Source organism: Nomia melanderi, chromosome 14 (genome assembly GCF_051020985.1).
Source record: "Nomia melanderi isolate GNS246 chromosome 14, iyNomMela1, whole genome shotgun sequence".
Classification (NCBI taxonomy): domain Eukaryota; kingdom Metazoa; phylum Arthropoda; class Insecta; order Hymenoptera; family Halictidae; genus Nomia; species Nomia melanderi.
The window spans coordinates 4,398,528-4,416,974 of NC_135012.1; the positions used below are offsets into that span (position 1 = coordinate 4,398,528).

General features: G+C 40.7%; 1 protein-coding gene across 17 annotated transcripts in view; it reads left to right on the forward strand.

Moving 5' to 3' along the window:
- The window catches only part of wake (ankyrin repeat and fibronectin type III domain containing protein wide awake), a 212,862-nt gene that overhangs the window by 169,033 nt on the left and 25,382 nt on the right, over nt 1-18,447 (forward strand). For 2 of the 17 annotated variants that reach the window (XR_004235003.2, XM_031976793.2), the window contains exon 1: nt 14,471-18,171. The exons of 10 other annotated variants lie outside the window; for them this stretch is intronic. Coding sequence is in view for 6 of the 7 variants with exons in the window: in XM_031976793.2 (XP_031832653.1) it covers nt 17,016-18,171 (1,156 nt within the window). In the remaining variant the exon portion in view is untranslated. Of the gene's footprint in view, nt 1-2,502; nt 3,283-14,469; nt 18,172-18,447 lie in introns of those variants that run through there. 5 more of the 17 variants (XM_031976791.2, XM_031976792.2, XM_031976800.2 and 2 more) reach the window with 5 other exon arrangements.

Here is an 18,447-nt window from a genome sequence, read left to right on the forward strand (position 1 = left end):
GTTGAACGCCGCACGATTTCATAGAGCGCAGTACACAAAATGGAAAAAATACAATATTAAATCATTTGACTGAACTGAATCATTATCATTGCACGTTCATCAAACTGAATGTCACCGAAATGGGTAGCATTATTTATGATATAGAAATGTTTGTGAATAATCATCGTCTAACCCTTTGCGGACGAATGTCGGCATTTTTCTGAACAGCAAGAAAGTACACAGTTTCCTTATTTTTTATGATTTAAGTATTCAGTTTTGTGTACTAAGAACAATCTTCGTCCACAAAGGGTTAATTGAGTGAATTATAGTAATTCGATTTGCGGGGGGGTCACCGGTGACCCCCATGGTAGTCAACGTGTTAAGCGCAATGACTGGGTTTATGGAGGCTGTGACTATTGTGCAACAAAAAGCAACTGTGCCTATAGTGGGCGGAACCTGGGTGGAATTTTTTATTTCTTAATTAATGATGTCTTGAAAGCAATACTGTCCCTTTGCACTCGACAATATTTATCATTAGAAACACTCATTATTTTCTGAGGAAATATTAATATTATTTGCAGCTTACATAAGGAAACATCTTGCATAAATTATGGAGTAGAATTGTTTTATTTCGATGTTTCGTGTGTTAATACATTATTTAACATTTTATATTGAATTTTTCATTTTATTATTTTGCTGCGTTCAATCAAGCTTCGACTGAGATCTCGAGTGCAAAGGATTAATCCGATCTGAAAGAATTCGGAAGTTTCGCTCGGTTCCTAGGAAACTAATTATTTTGGTAATCGCAGGAAGTGTCCTCTGAAATTAATCGTATTTATAGTTCCATCGATTTTTCGTTGCAAAGGTTCGAGACTTCAATGACCTTCTCAACAATTTTCTTGTTCATTTGGCACTCGGTTGGATGAGTTTAGCTTTAGGGATTGAAGGAAGACAATAACCAATGGAATAGATTTGGGTTAAAGTAATTCTCTATGCGATTACTGGGTGGCAATTTGAATGATCCTGTAAAGTGTAGCACGTGGTTGCTAACGGTGTCCGGGATATTAATAATGATGGTAGATTATCAGGTCAATCGAGGTAATAAACATAGACGTCGGCTGTCGGAGCCGATAATCGAAAATGGCAAAGGTGACCGAGCCTACGAATACGAGAAACATATGTCCAATCAGCTGGCGGCAAACGTTAGAAAGCTCTCTGCAAATATTGACCCCGGAAATATTGTTCCCGCGGACGAGCGATCGTTCCCGGGAAAAATTGGATCAACCTGCGTGCCTCTGTGTTACTTGTTCGATGGAACAGCGTGAATAGCGAGCTGTCAAATTAGGAATGCGTAAAAAACGTGAACGAACTTTGATGCAAAATATGACAGAATGCAGGTTGTCGTGGATGAAAGATCGACGATGCAGAAGCGACGCGCCGAGAATTTCAGTTGTGAGATAGTTTATAACGTTGACAAAAGCGAAAATATCAGGTAGTACGGGGCAGATATTTCTAAATTAATTACGGTAACTTAAACAATGGATGTTCTTTTGAATGGTTCATATATCGATCTTTACTTTGTTTATTGCTATATAGATGAAGGATTTGAAACGTATCGAAATTAGCGATGGAGTCGAGTGGAACATGTATTCTAAAGACCAATGAATTCATTTCTTCAAATATTTTATTAATAATAGTACAAATAATTTGATAGTTTTACTCTCAGTCCTAGATATTACGTCTTTATTACTGTTGTTTGTTATCGACACGTTCGATCTCATTGTTAGTTACAAAAATAGGACTAATATTTTAATTCATACTTTAATTACATTAATTATACGTTTTAAAAACCATAAATTTTGTCCATTGCAAGATATTTTTTATTATAAATATTTTATGGACATGTTCGATCCCATTGCTAGCTGAAAAGATAGAACCACCAATGTCTCATTTCATAATTTAATTAGATCAATTATATATATTTCGATTTTTTACAATCATCAAACGATGAAATGATTAATTATACAATTTTCGATTAGAGTTCGATTCCATTGCTAACTAAAAAGATAGAACCGCCAATATTTCAGTTCATACCTTAATTACATCAATTATACATATTCAAACCATAAATCTATCCACATCAAGATACTTTTCATTCCAAAAATCATTCTACTATAGACGTTTATTCGAACAATGATAATTTATTAATTTTCGTTATCAACATAAATTTCATTTTTTTCCTGTTTTTTTTCTCGTTTATTCAAAACAACGCATACACGCACGCTACACCCATTCGTACACACACACACACACACATCCATGAAGTTTCACATCAATATTAACCTACGCGTCAACGCTACCAACTATATTATCAATTCCACCAACAATTCCTTCGAGCATCAATTGTTTCGTGTTCGCGAGCCGTTCAAACCCATCGCTAGCCGGATAGATGGGGGCGTCCGCATGGAGGGGGTAGACGGCAGCTGTTTGTTGGACTGCACGGCGGAAGGGTCGCGTTCCATGTGTACCCGCCAGCAATGCCACATCGCTGTCGCCGCTCTCCAAACAAAAGTGGTGTTTCTCCAGTGAAATCCTCGCGGAACGACACCCGTGAAAGATGTGACGACTCCGTCAGCTCCGACGGCGTCGTTCTGCGTGAAAATCTCAAGACGGTCTTGCGTGAAACGAGAACACCGACACGAAGAACGAACGGCGGAGCGGCTCGCCGCAGAGGCTAGGGAACACCGTGAAGCATGGAGTGTTTCGAGGAAAACAGTGTCGATCGACGTGACGGGAATCGGTTCTGTGTACAAGAAACGTTCGTCGACGGCTCGTAAAAGCTTCTCGCCTTGCGTTCAAGCCTCGTGAAAGCATGGACGCGAAGGAGGTGCGTGGAAAGTGACAGGTTAAGTTCGAACAGGGGACGCTTGCCTCCAAACAACAGTCCTCGGTCGGTAACGTACAAGAAATCGATCGTTCGCTCGGTGGATGCAGTCGCTTCACCTTCTTTCCCGCGAATTTCATCAATCCACCATTTTTCCCTCGGATTGTGATAGATTTTTCAATTAATACGTTCGTCGAAAACATCAGGACATGTGGTCGCGACGGATCGTCGATTTTTATAGGGTTTCGAATTACGCGCCATTTTTGGGCGCCATTGGAAAATTCAGTGGGGTGTCGATGTCAACGGTCAACGGTGATTTATCCCGGGAACTAATTGCCCGGTAAATCGACGGTGTAAACGGGAGTTCGGACGGTCATGCTGTCCGGGGAATTGATAAATGTCACGGAGCATTCGCACAGGTAATTCGGGGGCGACGGTCATCCCTTATCGGTGCTTTTTTTATTTCTCGGGGACAGCTATTTTTGCCGTGACACCTGTTCCCACGATGGAAATTTGATTCGACTCGCGCAGATTGGGTATCGATGCAATTTTTATCTCGTTGCGACAGTTCGGTTTCGTTTCGTGAAAAAAAAGAGTGCTCGACGGAGGAGGATACGAGGCCATGTGCATGTGTCAAATTTTGAGAATCCAGTTACTGAAACTCGTCGGATGGTACAGGTACTGTGCGCAGGTTTCTGCGTTTCAGATTCGAATCAAGCACACTTGTATCATGGAGAAAATTTCTTTTTTGAAAAATAAATTTTTGCCACGTGCACTGTACATGGGTGGTTCAACCCTTTGCACTCGAGAGATGACTCAGACGCTATTTGGTTTGATACAGTAAAATTACGAAGTTTGATGTTTAACACATTATTGACTTGCAATTTTACACGGAAGCGATTCCATATCACTGGTTATTATTCTGGTAATTAACACGTTCCGTGCCACGGAAATTTCGGTCATATTTTGATTATGAACTGTATTGATTTTTTAAATAAAATATTAAGTTATATTCAAGTTTTTTTTTAATTTTATATATTTTGATACCACATGTGATACACGTGGCACTGAACGTGTTAAATATGAAAGTGAGACAATTTAAATAAACTTCAATATTGCCGACTGTATGGCAAAGGGTTAATATTAATTATAAAACGTATCATTGATATTTCATTAGAAAATGAGGAATATATCTGAAACAATTCTCGAGTACAAAGGGTTAACCCATTTGCACCCGTAAGTGGAATATTCCGCATATGACAATGTAAACTGCCACTGTACGCTTTTAACACGTTGATTGCCGTGGGGGTCACCGGTGACCCCCAACCAAATTGAATTACTATAGTTCACTCAATTAAACGATGATGATTTGGAAACATTTCTATATTATAAATAATGCTACTTAATTTTATGACATTAGCTAGAAGAACGTGCAATAATAATAATGCAATTCAATCCAATGATATAATATTATATTTTTTCATTTTGTGTATTTTGCTCTATGAAATCGTGCGGCATTCAACGTGTTAATACGGGCCAACAGCTGAACGTCGCTGTTTGAACACAGAGACTTAACACTTAGTCGACGAAAAAGAACTATAACTACAACCTTTTCTATTATCTTCAATTGAACTCATTCAATTAACCCTAATCGGACCACGACGTAACTTCGAGTCACATTTGAACTTTTTACTTAAAGTTTTTCATTATTTCGTACTGCATTTCCAAAAGTTCTTTTGGGCTTTTAAAATTTAGGCCGTATAAACAAAAAGAATAATATTTTAACCCTTTGAACTCTGTAGGCTCCAATATTGCAGCAGTTAGAATATTAAATATTTTAATAGATCTTAAAGAAACTACAAATTTTGTACTAACAAGGAAAATAAAAGATCGAAGAAATGTTATAGCATTTCTAATTTTCGCTAGGAATACTGTAAAAATTTGTTGCAGTTGCTTAACACGTTGACTGCCACGAGAATTTCGAGTGTTTCGTTATAGCAAGATTTATTCCTTTATAATACAGGAAAATAGTGTAATATGAGCACTGTAATACCAAAACATTAATAATTATTTCTAATATTATTTTCTAATACTATACTAGTATTATAGTGCTCATATTTTATTTGAATAAAAAATTAGAAATAATTATTAATGTTTTGGTATTACAGTGCTCATATTGCACTATTATCTAGCTTCTCGTGTTACTGAATATTTTGATTCAATAGCAATTTTCTTATTGTAATTGTTTTCAAGCAATTCGGAAGCTCCGGTCACCGGTGACCACCATGGCAGCCAACGTGAATCATTCCTTTTATTCTCACAAGTGACTGAGAGTCACATCGTTGTATGATTCGGTATAATAACACGTGGTACGATTAGGCTTGATTCGGTTAGAAACTGTGTTCTGTACAAACGAGAACCGTATTCGACGAATTGCAAGTAATCCCACTTGAAGACTTGCTAAATAACAAAAGAAAAGATACACAGAATAAAAGTTAATACGCTGTTAAGTGAAAAATAGGAGACCTCATTCGGTTGGCTAAGTATTAAGTAGAGTCACGATGCAAATGGGTTAACACTATTTCTACCGAAGGCGTCAAAAGACGCTTTTTGAAATTTTAACTTAAAATCATCTTCCCAGTTGAATAATTTTCCCTAATTGAATTTTCGACATTTCCTATAGTCAGTTTTATAATCGTTACTGGAAAAGTCGAAAATTCAATTCAGAATATACTAAGCTTGGAAAATAATTTCAAGACACATTTTAAAATTTTAACTTAAAATTATTTTCCAAGCTTAGTATATTCTGAATTGAATTTTCGACTTTTCCAATAAGGATTATAAAACTGACTATAGGAAATGTCGAAAATTCAATAAATGAAAAATTATTCAACTGGGAAGATAATTTTAAGTTAAAATTTTAAAAGGTGTCTTTGACACCTTCGATAAAAATAATGTTAAAAGCGGCAGGAATTATTCACGTAATGCCCAAATGATTCTTGCCGCTCGGCGCGTAAGTTCGCCGTGTGAAACCGGCGAGAATTATCTGCGCGAGGATCGATGGAGTTACGGCAAAGATCACTGTCGCCGAACGGGAACGCATCTTTCTCCTTCTTGGAAAACACGATGAGCCACTATCTCGACTTGTACGGTCGACTTGCTCTCGATGGTATTCGAACGGTAGTGAACGGACGCACGTGCGTCCTTGCGAGGTAAACCTCCATGCATGGAAGCTTGCATAACCATAAGTAGATCCTTCATGGACGCTTTCCTGCGTGTTTCAGCGATTTTCTCTCGCCAGAAGCGAAATCCCCGGCACCGACTTATCCGTGCGTGGATCTCATCGGAGTTTTAATTATGTCGCTGCGTTGTATTATTCAGATTTCCAGCAGGCACGGTTCCTGAGCAAATTAGCACCGCTCTGAAAGCGGAAGGAGGCGTTAGTCAGCGTAGGCGAAGCCAGATACCGCTGTTCATCGCGGTTACAGGCTCTCGATAAGGCGGACAATGACTCAAAGAGACGCTTTGTAGTCTCTTTCGCTAGATTCCACTCTTTAGGGGACAATTCCCACGAGTATGGTTACGTTTGGCCTTTTGGGCGTAGACGTTACTTTGTAATCGTGGAAGTGTGTTTGTCAAATGCCTATAGAATGACGATATCTTTAGGTTGATGTGGTTAGGTTGACTCTTTGGAAAAGGGAGATATTTCTGACGGTCTTATTCGATACTTCCTGCTCCAGTTTCTAACAAACTTAACAATCACAGAAACACGATTAAATTCTAATAGACGAAAGTCATTTACTGAATGATAAGTAGCTCTGCTTTTGGTAGATTCTTGGGAAAATGCAGAGATGTTTCTGATGATTTCTCGTTCGATACTTCCTGCTCCAGTTTCTAACAAACTCAACAATCACAGAAACACAATTAAGTTCTAATAGACGAAAATCATCTGTTGAATGATAAGTAGCTCTGCTCTTGGTAGATTCTTGGAAAATGCAGAGATATTTCTAACGATCTCTCATTCGATAATTCCTGCTCCGGTTTCTAACAAACTTAACAATCACAGAAATACGATTAAGTGTTAACAAACAACAATCATCTATTAATTAATAAGCACTTCTATTCTTGATGCACACTAGATTATTCGAAAACTGCAGAGACGTTACTAATGTTCTCTCCGTCGCCACTTGCTGCCCTAATTTCTAACGGCGTCTCGATAGATTTCCAGATTTCCACGTGAGAACACTGGCCCCAATATCCAGTACGCCCCCCGTCCACTAAATCGCCGACACTTCGAATCAATTAGCCTCGTGATGGAAGATCCCGCAGATTCCTCGCGTCGAAATTGCTTCTCTCCGGCCCGCTTCCGTTCTCCAGGCTTTTTCTCCGATCGGTCCATTAACTCTGTGGCCCGCGGGGCGAGGCGGGTGCCCCGTCACGGCACGCCGACATATTAAGAACACCGTGAAACGGTGACTCGGCCCGCGGAATCAAGCGGATCGTTGTTTATCGAAGGGATAACGGGGTCGTCCTTATAAAAGGGAGGTAAACACCGTGACCCGGAACACTAGACCGGAGGCCATGCGACTTAATTGTTATTTGCGCGACTCGCTCCATTTTTCAGTCCGCCGAGGATTCTTACGTGCAAATTGAAACTTTATCCACGGGATCAAACAATTCCCTGCGACCTAGGTCGACCTAGCTCGTTTATTTACCACTGGGACAACCGGCATTCGTTTTATAACACTATTCCTATCGAAGGTATCGACAAACGTCTTTTGAAATTTCAACTTAAAATTATTTTAACCCCTTGCGGACGAAGATTCTTTGAAATATACAAAGCTTTCAGCAGACGAAGCTAAATCATATACCAATTGCTTAAATAATAGAAAAACCAGAAAGTACGTGCTGATCTCTTGCTATTTGAATAATTAAATCATTTGTTGGCATTTGTTAGTCTTTGAAACATCAACATCTCATCTCGCCGAAATGTCGACATTCGTCCGCAAAGGGTTAACCCTTTGCACTCGAGAGGGGCCTTACAGTCGCCTGATTCGACGCAGCAAACTTATAAAATTTTCAATCCAATATTAACTCTTTGAATGTCGACATTTCGGCGAGATGAAACGTTCATATTTGGAAGACTGAGTCGCAGATGAATGATTTAATTACTCGGACAGCAAGAGATTAGCTAGTATTTAACACCAGAATTACCGAGTATTTAATACGATTAATATGCAATTTTTATAAAAATTGTAACAATAGATTATTTTCAGTTTCTTTAGACATTCATTATAGTACTCTAGTGAAACTATCTATATTTTCAAAATCATTTCGAATATTCAACGCTTCGAAGATGTCAATAATTGCTAAATAAAAAAATCGAAACCAGTCATTTTGACTGTTACGGTAGTTCTAGTGTTAAGCAATCAATATATAATTTAGCTTCGTTTGTCGAAGGTTTTCTACATTTCAAAGAATCTTCGTCCACAAAGGGTTAAACCTTGTGCAATGTATCAACACATAAATCATCGAAGTAAAATAGTTCTCTCTTATTTTATACAAGATAATAAATTGTGTTAGTTGCGAAAAATATCGTTAATATTTAGTCAGAAAGCAATGAATATTTTTAATGAAAAATATTGTCGAATGCACAGAGTTAAACTTCGTCGTACATTCTGAATTGACTTTTCGACTTTTCCAATAACGGTTGCAAGATTAACTGTAAGAAATGTCGAAGACTCAATCGAGGAAAGATAATTCAACTGAGAAAATAATTTAAAAATCAGCTAAAACTTTACGAGGTATCTTTTGACACCTTCGGTAGAAATAGTGTTAATGCCTTCGTTCCATTCTGTTCAATTTCAGTTGTGCCGCGAAGATCGATAACCCTTCGAGCTCGAGAGGTGACTCAGTCGCTTGATTAGATAAAGTAGAATTATGACGTTTAATATTGAATGTTTAATGTTCAGTATTCAATATTTCATATTAAACTTTTCGTCACTGTACGAAATACTGAAATACTTCTTCATTAGTAAATTTCAAAGAATTACCTCGCGTCAGGATTGAATTTCTAAAAACTGGAGTGTAAAGGGTTACCATATCAGGCTGATTCCTTTGTTCCTAACAAAAAACTGTCCAGCATTCGTCGGCGTTGGCCGTTTCTTTTTCGTTGCCGTTTAGTCTCACGTTCTCAACGATCGACAGCGCGGTTATTACAATTTCAAAGCGACTTTCCCGCGGTTCTCCTTCTGCTCTCGTTTCCTCGAGTATCGCTCCCTTTCTCTCGGCTTGTTTTTCTCTTTATCGAAGCATCGCGTGCTCGTTCCGGCCCGGCAGATTTATTTATTCATCTCCGCGGAAGAAAACGCCGCCGCGCAATTTTCTCTAATATAATCCACTTTCGTTAGCGCTCTCTTAATGGCCGCCGCGGCGAGCTTCCCTGAACGTTGCCCGAGGAAGTAGTAAAAGTTCTAATTCCATTCGCTCCCCGGAGGAAAGTAATATCCGCGGATCGAAGTCCCTGCCCGATTTTCCTTTCTCTATCTTTGCTTTCTATCGTCTGGGAGGATCAGTGGATCCATTTGCGAGATCGTTGATCGCTATCGATCCCGTAGAACGTAGTTTTTACCGGAAAATCATTGGTACTTCGATAGAAAATCGCGAATTATCCGTAACTCGTCGCTTCGACTCGCAATTCTTCATTTGCCACGTTTAATCGTTATCGTTAGAATTCTTCATTCTATTATATCAGCTACCGGGGGTTCATGTGGGTTTTTAGATCAAAAACGCAGAGAATGTTTTCGTAGATAATTTTAATAACTTGCTGTTACGTGATACATTCATTCATTAACCTGTTGACCTACAATACTCTGCCAGACTCGTGAAAAATGTTCAACTATGTTATTTATTGTTTCTGAATATAAGTTAAATATTACTTTTCTATTATTAGTCGTTAATCTTCAGAGTAAACTATTCTTTTCCTAATAAATGATCAACGTTAAATAGTTGTATCATAGCGAAGAAATAAATCATAAGGCGGTGGATTGAGCTAAAGAATTCATGAACCAATGAACCAATTCATTGTTACCCAGAGAACTGCGTGAATTTTATCCTAATAAGGTAATTTCCTCAATCATCTCTGATCGTAAGTAATTGTGATAGTTAAAGGAACCCCGTGTTAGCAGCAATTTCCACGAAAAATAGAGAAATCCTCTGTCGGGAACACGAGCGCGTCTTCGAACCTTAATCTCGTAGAAAATCCCGCGGCGTAATGGCACCGATACGATCTGACTCCGTAACAATCGCGAGATGGTAATCGCGTGGTCGTAGAACGGGGAAACGGAGGCATTGTTAGCGGTTATTAGCGCAATGGCCGTTGAAAAACAGAACACCGCGCATCCTTTCCTCCCCTTTTGTCTTGTTGCCTCGAGTCGCATTGTTGCTGGGATTTACAGCGATTTACCCGCCAATTGAAAAGGACCCGGCGAATATTAATGAGCCAGTTCTCCTATGAATCCTAATAATCCACGATTAACCAAGTCCCATGAAATTTTTTTTCTGAATTTTTAGATGAAATTTTGTGTTTCGAATGAGTACTCTCTTGGAAAAATAGTGAAAAGAATCTGACATATTCAATATACTATATATAGCATGATCTATAGATAGATTACTGAGAACATACGTTAACAAATAAATTGCCTATAACAATTTAGAGTGAGTGATCTATTAACTCTTTGAACTCGAGGGCTCCAGAGCAGAGCCATTTAAAATTTATCATTACAAACTGTAAAGCTTTATTATTCAATATGTTATAACATTTATATCTATAATCGATAAAAACAATGAAATATATCTATGACTTTTCTTTTCATACGCGTATCGTTTATTTATATGTTAATATGCTTTTTCTATTAAAATTGCTTAGAATTGCTGGTAACACCAATGAGAAAAAGTGCAAAGGGTTAATAGATCACTGGGACTTAATGGGTTAATTAACGAACCGTCCTTTTAGACTCGAAAGTTTTTCCCCAGACATTCATTAATCCTTAATAAATTAATTAAACCACTAACCCCATTAACCCATTTGCATTATAAGCGCATATATCCGCGCCACCGTTGTGTAATTTGTACATCACGAAAAAAGAGAAAGATTCTTACTTTCTTATACTATGAACCATTTTTATTTTGATGCAATCGAAACATGACGGTGAGGACCAATTTTCCACTGTTTGGTTTGACGCAAATGGGTTAAATATAAATAATACAACAATCAGTAAAACTATTTCATTCGAATATTTCACGTCCAATTACATTCTACAGAACATGACGTCGAATACAGAATGTTATAGTTTCTCTATATCGAAGCAATCGGCGACTGAGTCGTCTATCGACTGCAAAGGGTTGCTAAATAAGGTTCTCCCTCCGCTTTTGGAATCTATTGACATTCAAGGACTATATCACGGCTGACCGAAGGTTCCTAATTGCTTCATCGGACGGGGATTTCGATGAAAAACTCGCCGGTTCTCCGAGTAGGTTTGTTTAAGGGAAAATTCCGTTACGAGCTCGCTCCCTTCCGTCGATCGTCACACGGCCGCGATCGAAGGATCACCGAGACAAATCGGACCGCTAACGATTTAGTTATCCCGGGCTCTAATTACCCCATTATCATTCCACCGGCCCGTAATTACCTCGTTAACTTCTAACGAACTCGAATCTGCGATCGCGAGAGGCTGTTTCATTCCTCCCGATCGATTCGAGTGCGTCGGGGCGGGCGTGCAACTCTTTTCTCCTACACTTTCCTTTTCTTCCTTTTACCGGACTCGCTGATCAGCAAACTACTGAATAGTTGATTCATTCGTTCGCCTTATTAACGTCGATTAACCAGTTAAGTATGGAATTTAGTTTGAAAAATCTCTCATTGTGCGCGCAATAAAATCAAATAATGAAGTGTATACTCATTAAATGCAGGCCAAATGCACTTAAAATATATCCTAACGCAAAACTAAAGCGAAACGAAGAAGAATTATATATTTGTCTCATAAATAAATAATCCATCGTTGAAAAAGTTGGCACCATTAAGAGTTTTAAGATGTTAACCCTTTGAACTCGGGGGCGACTCCCAGGTGCGAGATGATTTGATACAGGAAAATTATAAACTTTTCTATTTACCATTTAACTTTGCATACTGCATCAATACGTGAAATATTAAAAGAAAATAGCTTTGTTCCCTAATTTATGTGTGATTTCTTGATAAATTCATTTTAAAGAATCTTGTCTATATCTGTTTAGAAAGTACTGAATATTTCAAGCGGAAAACTTTCGAGTGCAAAGGGTTAACTGGTTAAGAACGTCAGCATCTCAAACTGAACGTATACAATATAAATCGAAAGCTCAGAGTGGTTGGAAGCTTCGATGGACGAAGCTGAATCATATCGAATGCTTAACCCTTTGCGCTCCTGTGTCGAGCGTGACTCAGTTTTATTCATAGGTGTGATGTCAAGATATTTTTAACATAGTTTATACTATTATATTTTCAATATTATTAAGGAGAATCGTTTGCACTGCTCTCTACAAGCTATTTTTCAATTGCATTTCAAATAACATCGTAACAATACAGAGTTATCCAGGAAAAATGCGGAAGAAATTCGGAGTGCAAAGGGTTAAGGGTCAACAATGCGTTAGCAATGAATCTCGCGTCCGAGATGCAAGGAGATATATTTTATAGATCGCTATAGGAAACCTCGACGTTTTGTTTAGTAAATAACTCAGAAGTTTCAGGAATCTGAATGATAAATTTCAGACCCATCATTGCGCACCCCTTAAAGTCCGCGCGTTAATCACCGTTCCGGAACTGTTCCGTGTCAACCATCTGCCCGTTAATGCTCCAGTATCCACCGTCTATCTAATCGCTGATGTATTTATAATACCGCTACACTCGCCAGTGTTTAACATGCACTCGTCCCGACTCGTTTGCGCGATTACCTCTAGACGTATCGTTTCGATTGCGCCGTTCTGCTCTCTCGAACGACGATAACGTCTCGATCATTAACGCTTCTACGCGTTTCGATTTCCAAGAACAGGAGGAGAGGCCTCGAATTGTTCGATTTCAAGCGAATTTCTGTTGCTAAACACCTAGATGTGAACGAACGATTCGTGACAATGCTGTTTTCTTGATTTCAACATTCGATATTTCATCCCCTTTGCACTTTAGTTTTTCACTAGAAATATTTTAATATCTCTGTGTGAAACTAACTCGAAGGGAAATCACACGTACATGGAGGAATAAAGCTATTTTATTTCAATATGATATTAACCCTTTGCACTCGAGAATATTTTTCTCGACAAATATTCATTATGATATTTTTTACGACTAACATAAAGAAATACCCTGTATAAATTAAGTAACAGAATTATTTTATTTCGACGTTCCATGTGTTGATACATTAAATAAAATTTAATATTGAATTTTAAATTTTACCATTTTATTGGGTCAAAGCAAATGGCAACTGAAAGACACTCCTCGAGTGCAAAGGGTTAAATATAAAAATTTATAGTTTCACTGTATCAAATCAAATAGTGAGTGAGAGTCACCTGTCGAGTTCAAAGGGTTAACATTCGTTCCCTCTAACTTTGCAGTATGGCTGAATATATTCATTTTTCTGTCTTTCGGCGCATTTTCGAATTCTCTGCATTCTATCGAACGATAATCGATTGAGAAAGATTGAGAAAGGTTAATTGTCTATTTCCTCAGTCCCCCATCTTCGATGTGCGATGACAAAAGTCTGCGTCGTGGGCTTTCCACAATCTCCATTCTGCGAGCAGTTCGCATCGCGATTGCGAGATCAGCGTGGGATTTGTTTTCCAATTTCGTTTGAGCGTTGCCTACCTTACTTTTTCGTACCCATGCTTCCGTGGGAAGGGGCCTACGCAGGGTCGTAAGGTCAGTGCACGGTTCTTGCATAGATTTTACGATTCCACCCTGCGTCCACTGTTCGTCCGAGCGGAATAACAGCCTGCGTTATCGTTTCGGCGTCCATGTCCGAGGGTATAACCCGCTAAAGACAAACATTGTCCGGTTTCCAATTACCGCATCCGGCTGCCCGTGTTTCCGGAACATCAACTTTGATTCCTTCAGCCGAGAGAACGATCTGAGATCGCTTGAACCGACCGAAACCGATTTGGCTCCGGAAGTTGAGGACGTTATCTGTGTTGACAGTTTGTAGCGTTTTGTACAGTGTTATTCTTTCGTCGCAACGACGAATCTTAATCGAAGGGGTTCACTGCTAGCATAAGACATGCGATTTGTATTTTTAATTCATTTCGCTGTATACCAACCCTTTGTGTTGATGTTAATTTCACTTAGAAATTAAGAGTATTTGTTAAATTTTAGACAAGTTTGATGCAGTAATAGATCTCTATTCTATATAAATCGTCATATATAATGTATAATTTCATGTTTTAATTAACTTCGCTGTATAACAACCCTTTGTGTTGATGTTAATGTCACTTAGAAATTAAGTGTACCTGTTAAATTTTAGACGAGTTTGATGCAGTAATAGATCTCTATTCTATATAAATCGTTTTAATAATGGATATTCCAATATATAATTTCATATTTTAATTTATTTCGCTGTATACCAACTCTTTGTGTTGATGTTAATTTCACTTAGAAATTAAGAGTACTTGTTAAATTTTAGACAAGTTTGATGCAGTAATTTCTACATAAATCGTTTTAATAATGAATATTCGAGTATATAATTTCATACTTTAATTATTTCATTGTATACGACTAGAACGATGAAAGGTTTAAAATTACGACCGCAAAGGGTTGAGATACATGTAAAATGCAACGGATATACTCGTGCTAGAAATTCGAAACGCTTCTTTAACCCCTTAACCGCGGAATTTTTCACGGGTATCAACACTGCAATTTAACGCGCTTTATCTTAACTCTTTCTCCCTCTGAGTTTATTGTCTGTTTTACAACGTAATTAGTTTTCTGCCGAAAAATAATGTTTCAAAGATGCACTTCTCGGTAGATGCACCCTTGAAGTTTCTATAGAGGAATTTCGAAAAAATCAATTCAATTGATCGGTAGATCTAGCATTAACACTAAATCTACACGAGTCAAAATTACGCATTCCTGATTTCTTTTTTCTACAATTATTAAAAAATCACAGATATTTCCCTGAGAAATTATTCAAGAAATTGACTCATTCATACAACAACTGAATCGTAAATCAATTAAAGTCTCAATAGATGCACCCTTGAAGTCGCTATAAAGGAATTTCGAAAAGTCAATTCAATTGCTCGGTAGGTTTAGCGTTAAGGACGTTTACCTCGGCGTCGTGGATCTTCCCGTGGATCAGACGCCCTCGATCTTGCCCGGCCGGACCACGGACGCCGGCAATAAGTTTCATTGGCCTAACAAATTGTCACGCCCGTCTCGAGGAGGAAGAGGCGACATCGTCGTTTCAGGCCACTTCTTCGTAATGGGCAATTGCGGCTGCGCTGCCTGTCCTGAGTAAATAATAAAATCGTTTCGGGCCACCAGTACACCGTGCGACGCGCGCGCTGATCGGTCCCATTGTTCGCCGCGATCCTCTTTCCGATCAACGATCGTCAAAGACTCGCTCCTCGCCGGATGGGACCAGCGTCTGCTCGTAACGTTCCGAGGAACAGCGAGTCGGTTTTCGGGGAATATGAAATTTTATGGGCCGGTTTCTTCCCGGTGAATTATTGAACGGTTCGACCCGTACTCGCCTCGTTGTAAACGGAATTAGGGACGCGAGAGTTATGGTGGTGCCGGGGGATTGTTTCGGGCTCCACAACGATCCTTCTTCGCATGGAGAACTTCCGACGAATCGTGGAAAATTTAGAGAATTCACAGAGTTTAACGCGTTGAGTGCCGCACGATTTTGCCGAGACAAATATAGAAAATGAGAATAATGTAATATCAACTTATGTAATTGAATTTCGTTTATTGCTTTTCCTTTGTTTATTTTAATTGTTGAATATCAGTGCATTAATTGGTATTACTTATAACAGAAAAGTTTTCAAATAATCGTTTAATCGAATGAATTACAGTAATTCGAATTTAGGTCACCGGTGACACCCAGCGTATTAAAGAATGTAGATTCAACAAATTTTCTACAAATTTCAACGAACCCACGAAACTGCGTTCTTGATTAATTATACATTCGATCTTCGACTTCCATTCGCGATTTGGACTCCCGATAGAGTACTAAGACCTGCAGATTGAATTGTCATCTAAAACACTGTTGCAAGGATCCATTTCACGAATCCCTTTAACCAAAGTGAAGTTAGCAGTAATTCCAGGGATCGATGAAGTTTCTAATGAAGTATCTCTAAGTCGTGAAGCTTTAGCTTCAACGAGTTGATCCTCGCTGTCGAATCCGCTAGGGAAGGTAACGGCGACCTGTGGCGCGTCTCGCCGCTACAATTGTCGCGCGGATTGTTAAACGCAGAGTCGGGATTGCTCGCGTCAGTGTCTCTAACTGCGCCGTTAAAGGTGGCCATCAAGTTTGATGAGGGACGAAGGATATCGTTTCGAAGTTTTACGTCCCTCGCTGTGGATCAGCCGCGCGGGGGTGCGCAGGGGGCGCGCGTTTATACGGGCCCGCTAACTGAGAAATATTTTTCAAGGCCTCGATCGTTACGCCGCGTTAAGAGGCGGCGTAAAACTTTATGCCGCGCGGCCCCGCGGACCGTTGCACGTAACGCGAACAATTATCCCCCGAGATATGCTCATCGTGTTTTCCGAAAGCGAGAGAGCGCGGGACGCCGATCGTTCCAGGTTGAACGAAACCGCTCGTTTTTCAGCTTTATCGAACCAAAGAAGCCGGTCCGGAGCTAGGGGCCACGATTAAAACAGTCTTTCTTTGCCAAAGAGACACCGGAGGTAATATATACCCGTGCGCACGGCCGCAGAGAGAATATTTTATCGGTCGTTCCGCGGGATCTCGCCGGGGAAATCGATGAGACGCGACGGAAATCCGAACGGCCGAGATCCTAGGGGTCTCCGGTGGAAAAAGTCGACCGGGAATAACGACGGGAGGGACTCGAGCGGGCTCGAGCGGACGAGGATAAATCGCTGGGTTCAAGTAGACCGAGCCGGCAGACGGTCCAGATGAAATTTCGCAGATCCTCCGCGTGCAGCCCGAAGATGGAATTGCTCTCGAGGCGGTCGTCGGGCGACAGGATGTCGACCCTGAAGAGGTCGAGGTCCTTCCGCGCCTCGTTGAAGCTGATGTCGAAGCTGCGGGCGCACGCGAGCCTCCGGCTGAACGCGGGCTTCGATCTGTCCCCGGTTAAAGTGCTCGACCAGCGCGCGAGGAAACGGCCGGCCAACAAGCTGTCCTCCGTCGACGAGTCCTCCAGTCCCGCCGGGAATACACAGATCATCGGCAATCCCTGGACAAACGAGCCCGAAGCTCCCGCCGTTGAGGCGCAGCCGGCTACGCGGGAGAACGAGCTGGATTCGCGCAGGATCAGCAAAGAGCTGAAGACTAAGCTGTGCCTGACGGACAGGATCATGAGGAAGAACCGTAAGGATGTCGACAAACCCGCGGGAATCGCCGGTAACCCGCTGTCGCCGAAGGTGACGCACATCTTCCGGTGGAAGAGCTGCGAGGAGACTTCGAGTCCGAGGTTCTCGGAGAGAAGACAACAGGCTTCCAGTGATCGGGTGTCCTATGAGAACCCTACGTTTTCCTTGGACAGCTCGTTGGACTCGTCTGTTTCGAGTTTCCTGTTCGAACCCACCAGCCTGGACCATCACGAGATTGCCGAGGAGGATCCGGTGGGTCAGAAGTCCCGGCAGGATGATGGGCTGACCGTCGTCGTAGATTCCCGGGTGTCCTGCGAGCGGAAATGCGTTTATGGCCGGGAGGATAATGACGGCAGGAGTTTCGAGTGCAATAAACGGTGCACGCGTCCTCCGCTGATGGCGGGGACCAAGGCTAGGAGCCTGTCCGTGAACGACGTGGTCCTGCGGGACGAGGAGGGAGCAGTCAGTTTGGACTTGAACGCGTTCGACTCATTGTCGCGGGACCGGGGTCTCGAGTTGAAGGGACGCAAGTCGCCGGACACGCTCGGGAAAGCCTCGGTTTGCTCGTCGAAGTCCTGCAGGATCAGGACCGTGGACAATATCGCGAGCTTCTGGTCGAGCGCGCGCGGCGGCAGCTTCCGCAGCAAAGTCTCCGTGGGCAGGAAGAAGTCGATCAAGGACTCCAGGGAGTCCCTGGGACCGGACAGGGTCTTGCCCGCTGCTGCTTCCGGAACAAGTACGGTTGCTATCAGGTTTTTAGCTTTTCGCTATGCGGTTGATGTGGGGTTATCGGGGACGTGTGGAAATGTGGTTGAGATGTGACGTGTAATGTATAATATAGGATCGCTTGAAGTCGTTGAAACTAGCAGTTGCGATTGGAGGTTGCAGCGAGAATTACTGGGTAGTACTGTAAAGCGATAACTGTAAATAACGAAGGTTCTACTGGTAACTACTTTGATATTTTGAATATGAGGACTTATAAAATGATATATATATACTTGCAGTAGCGAAG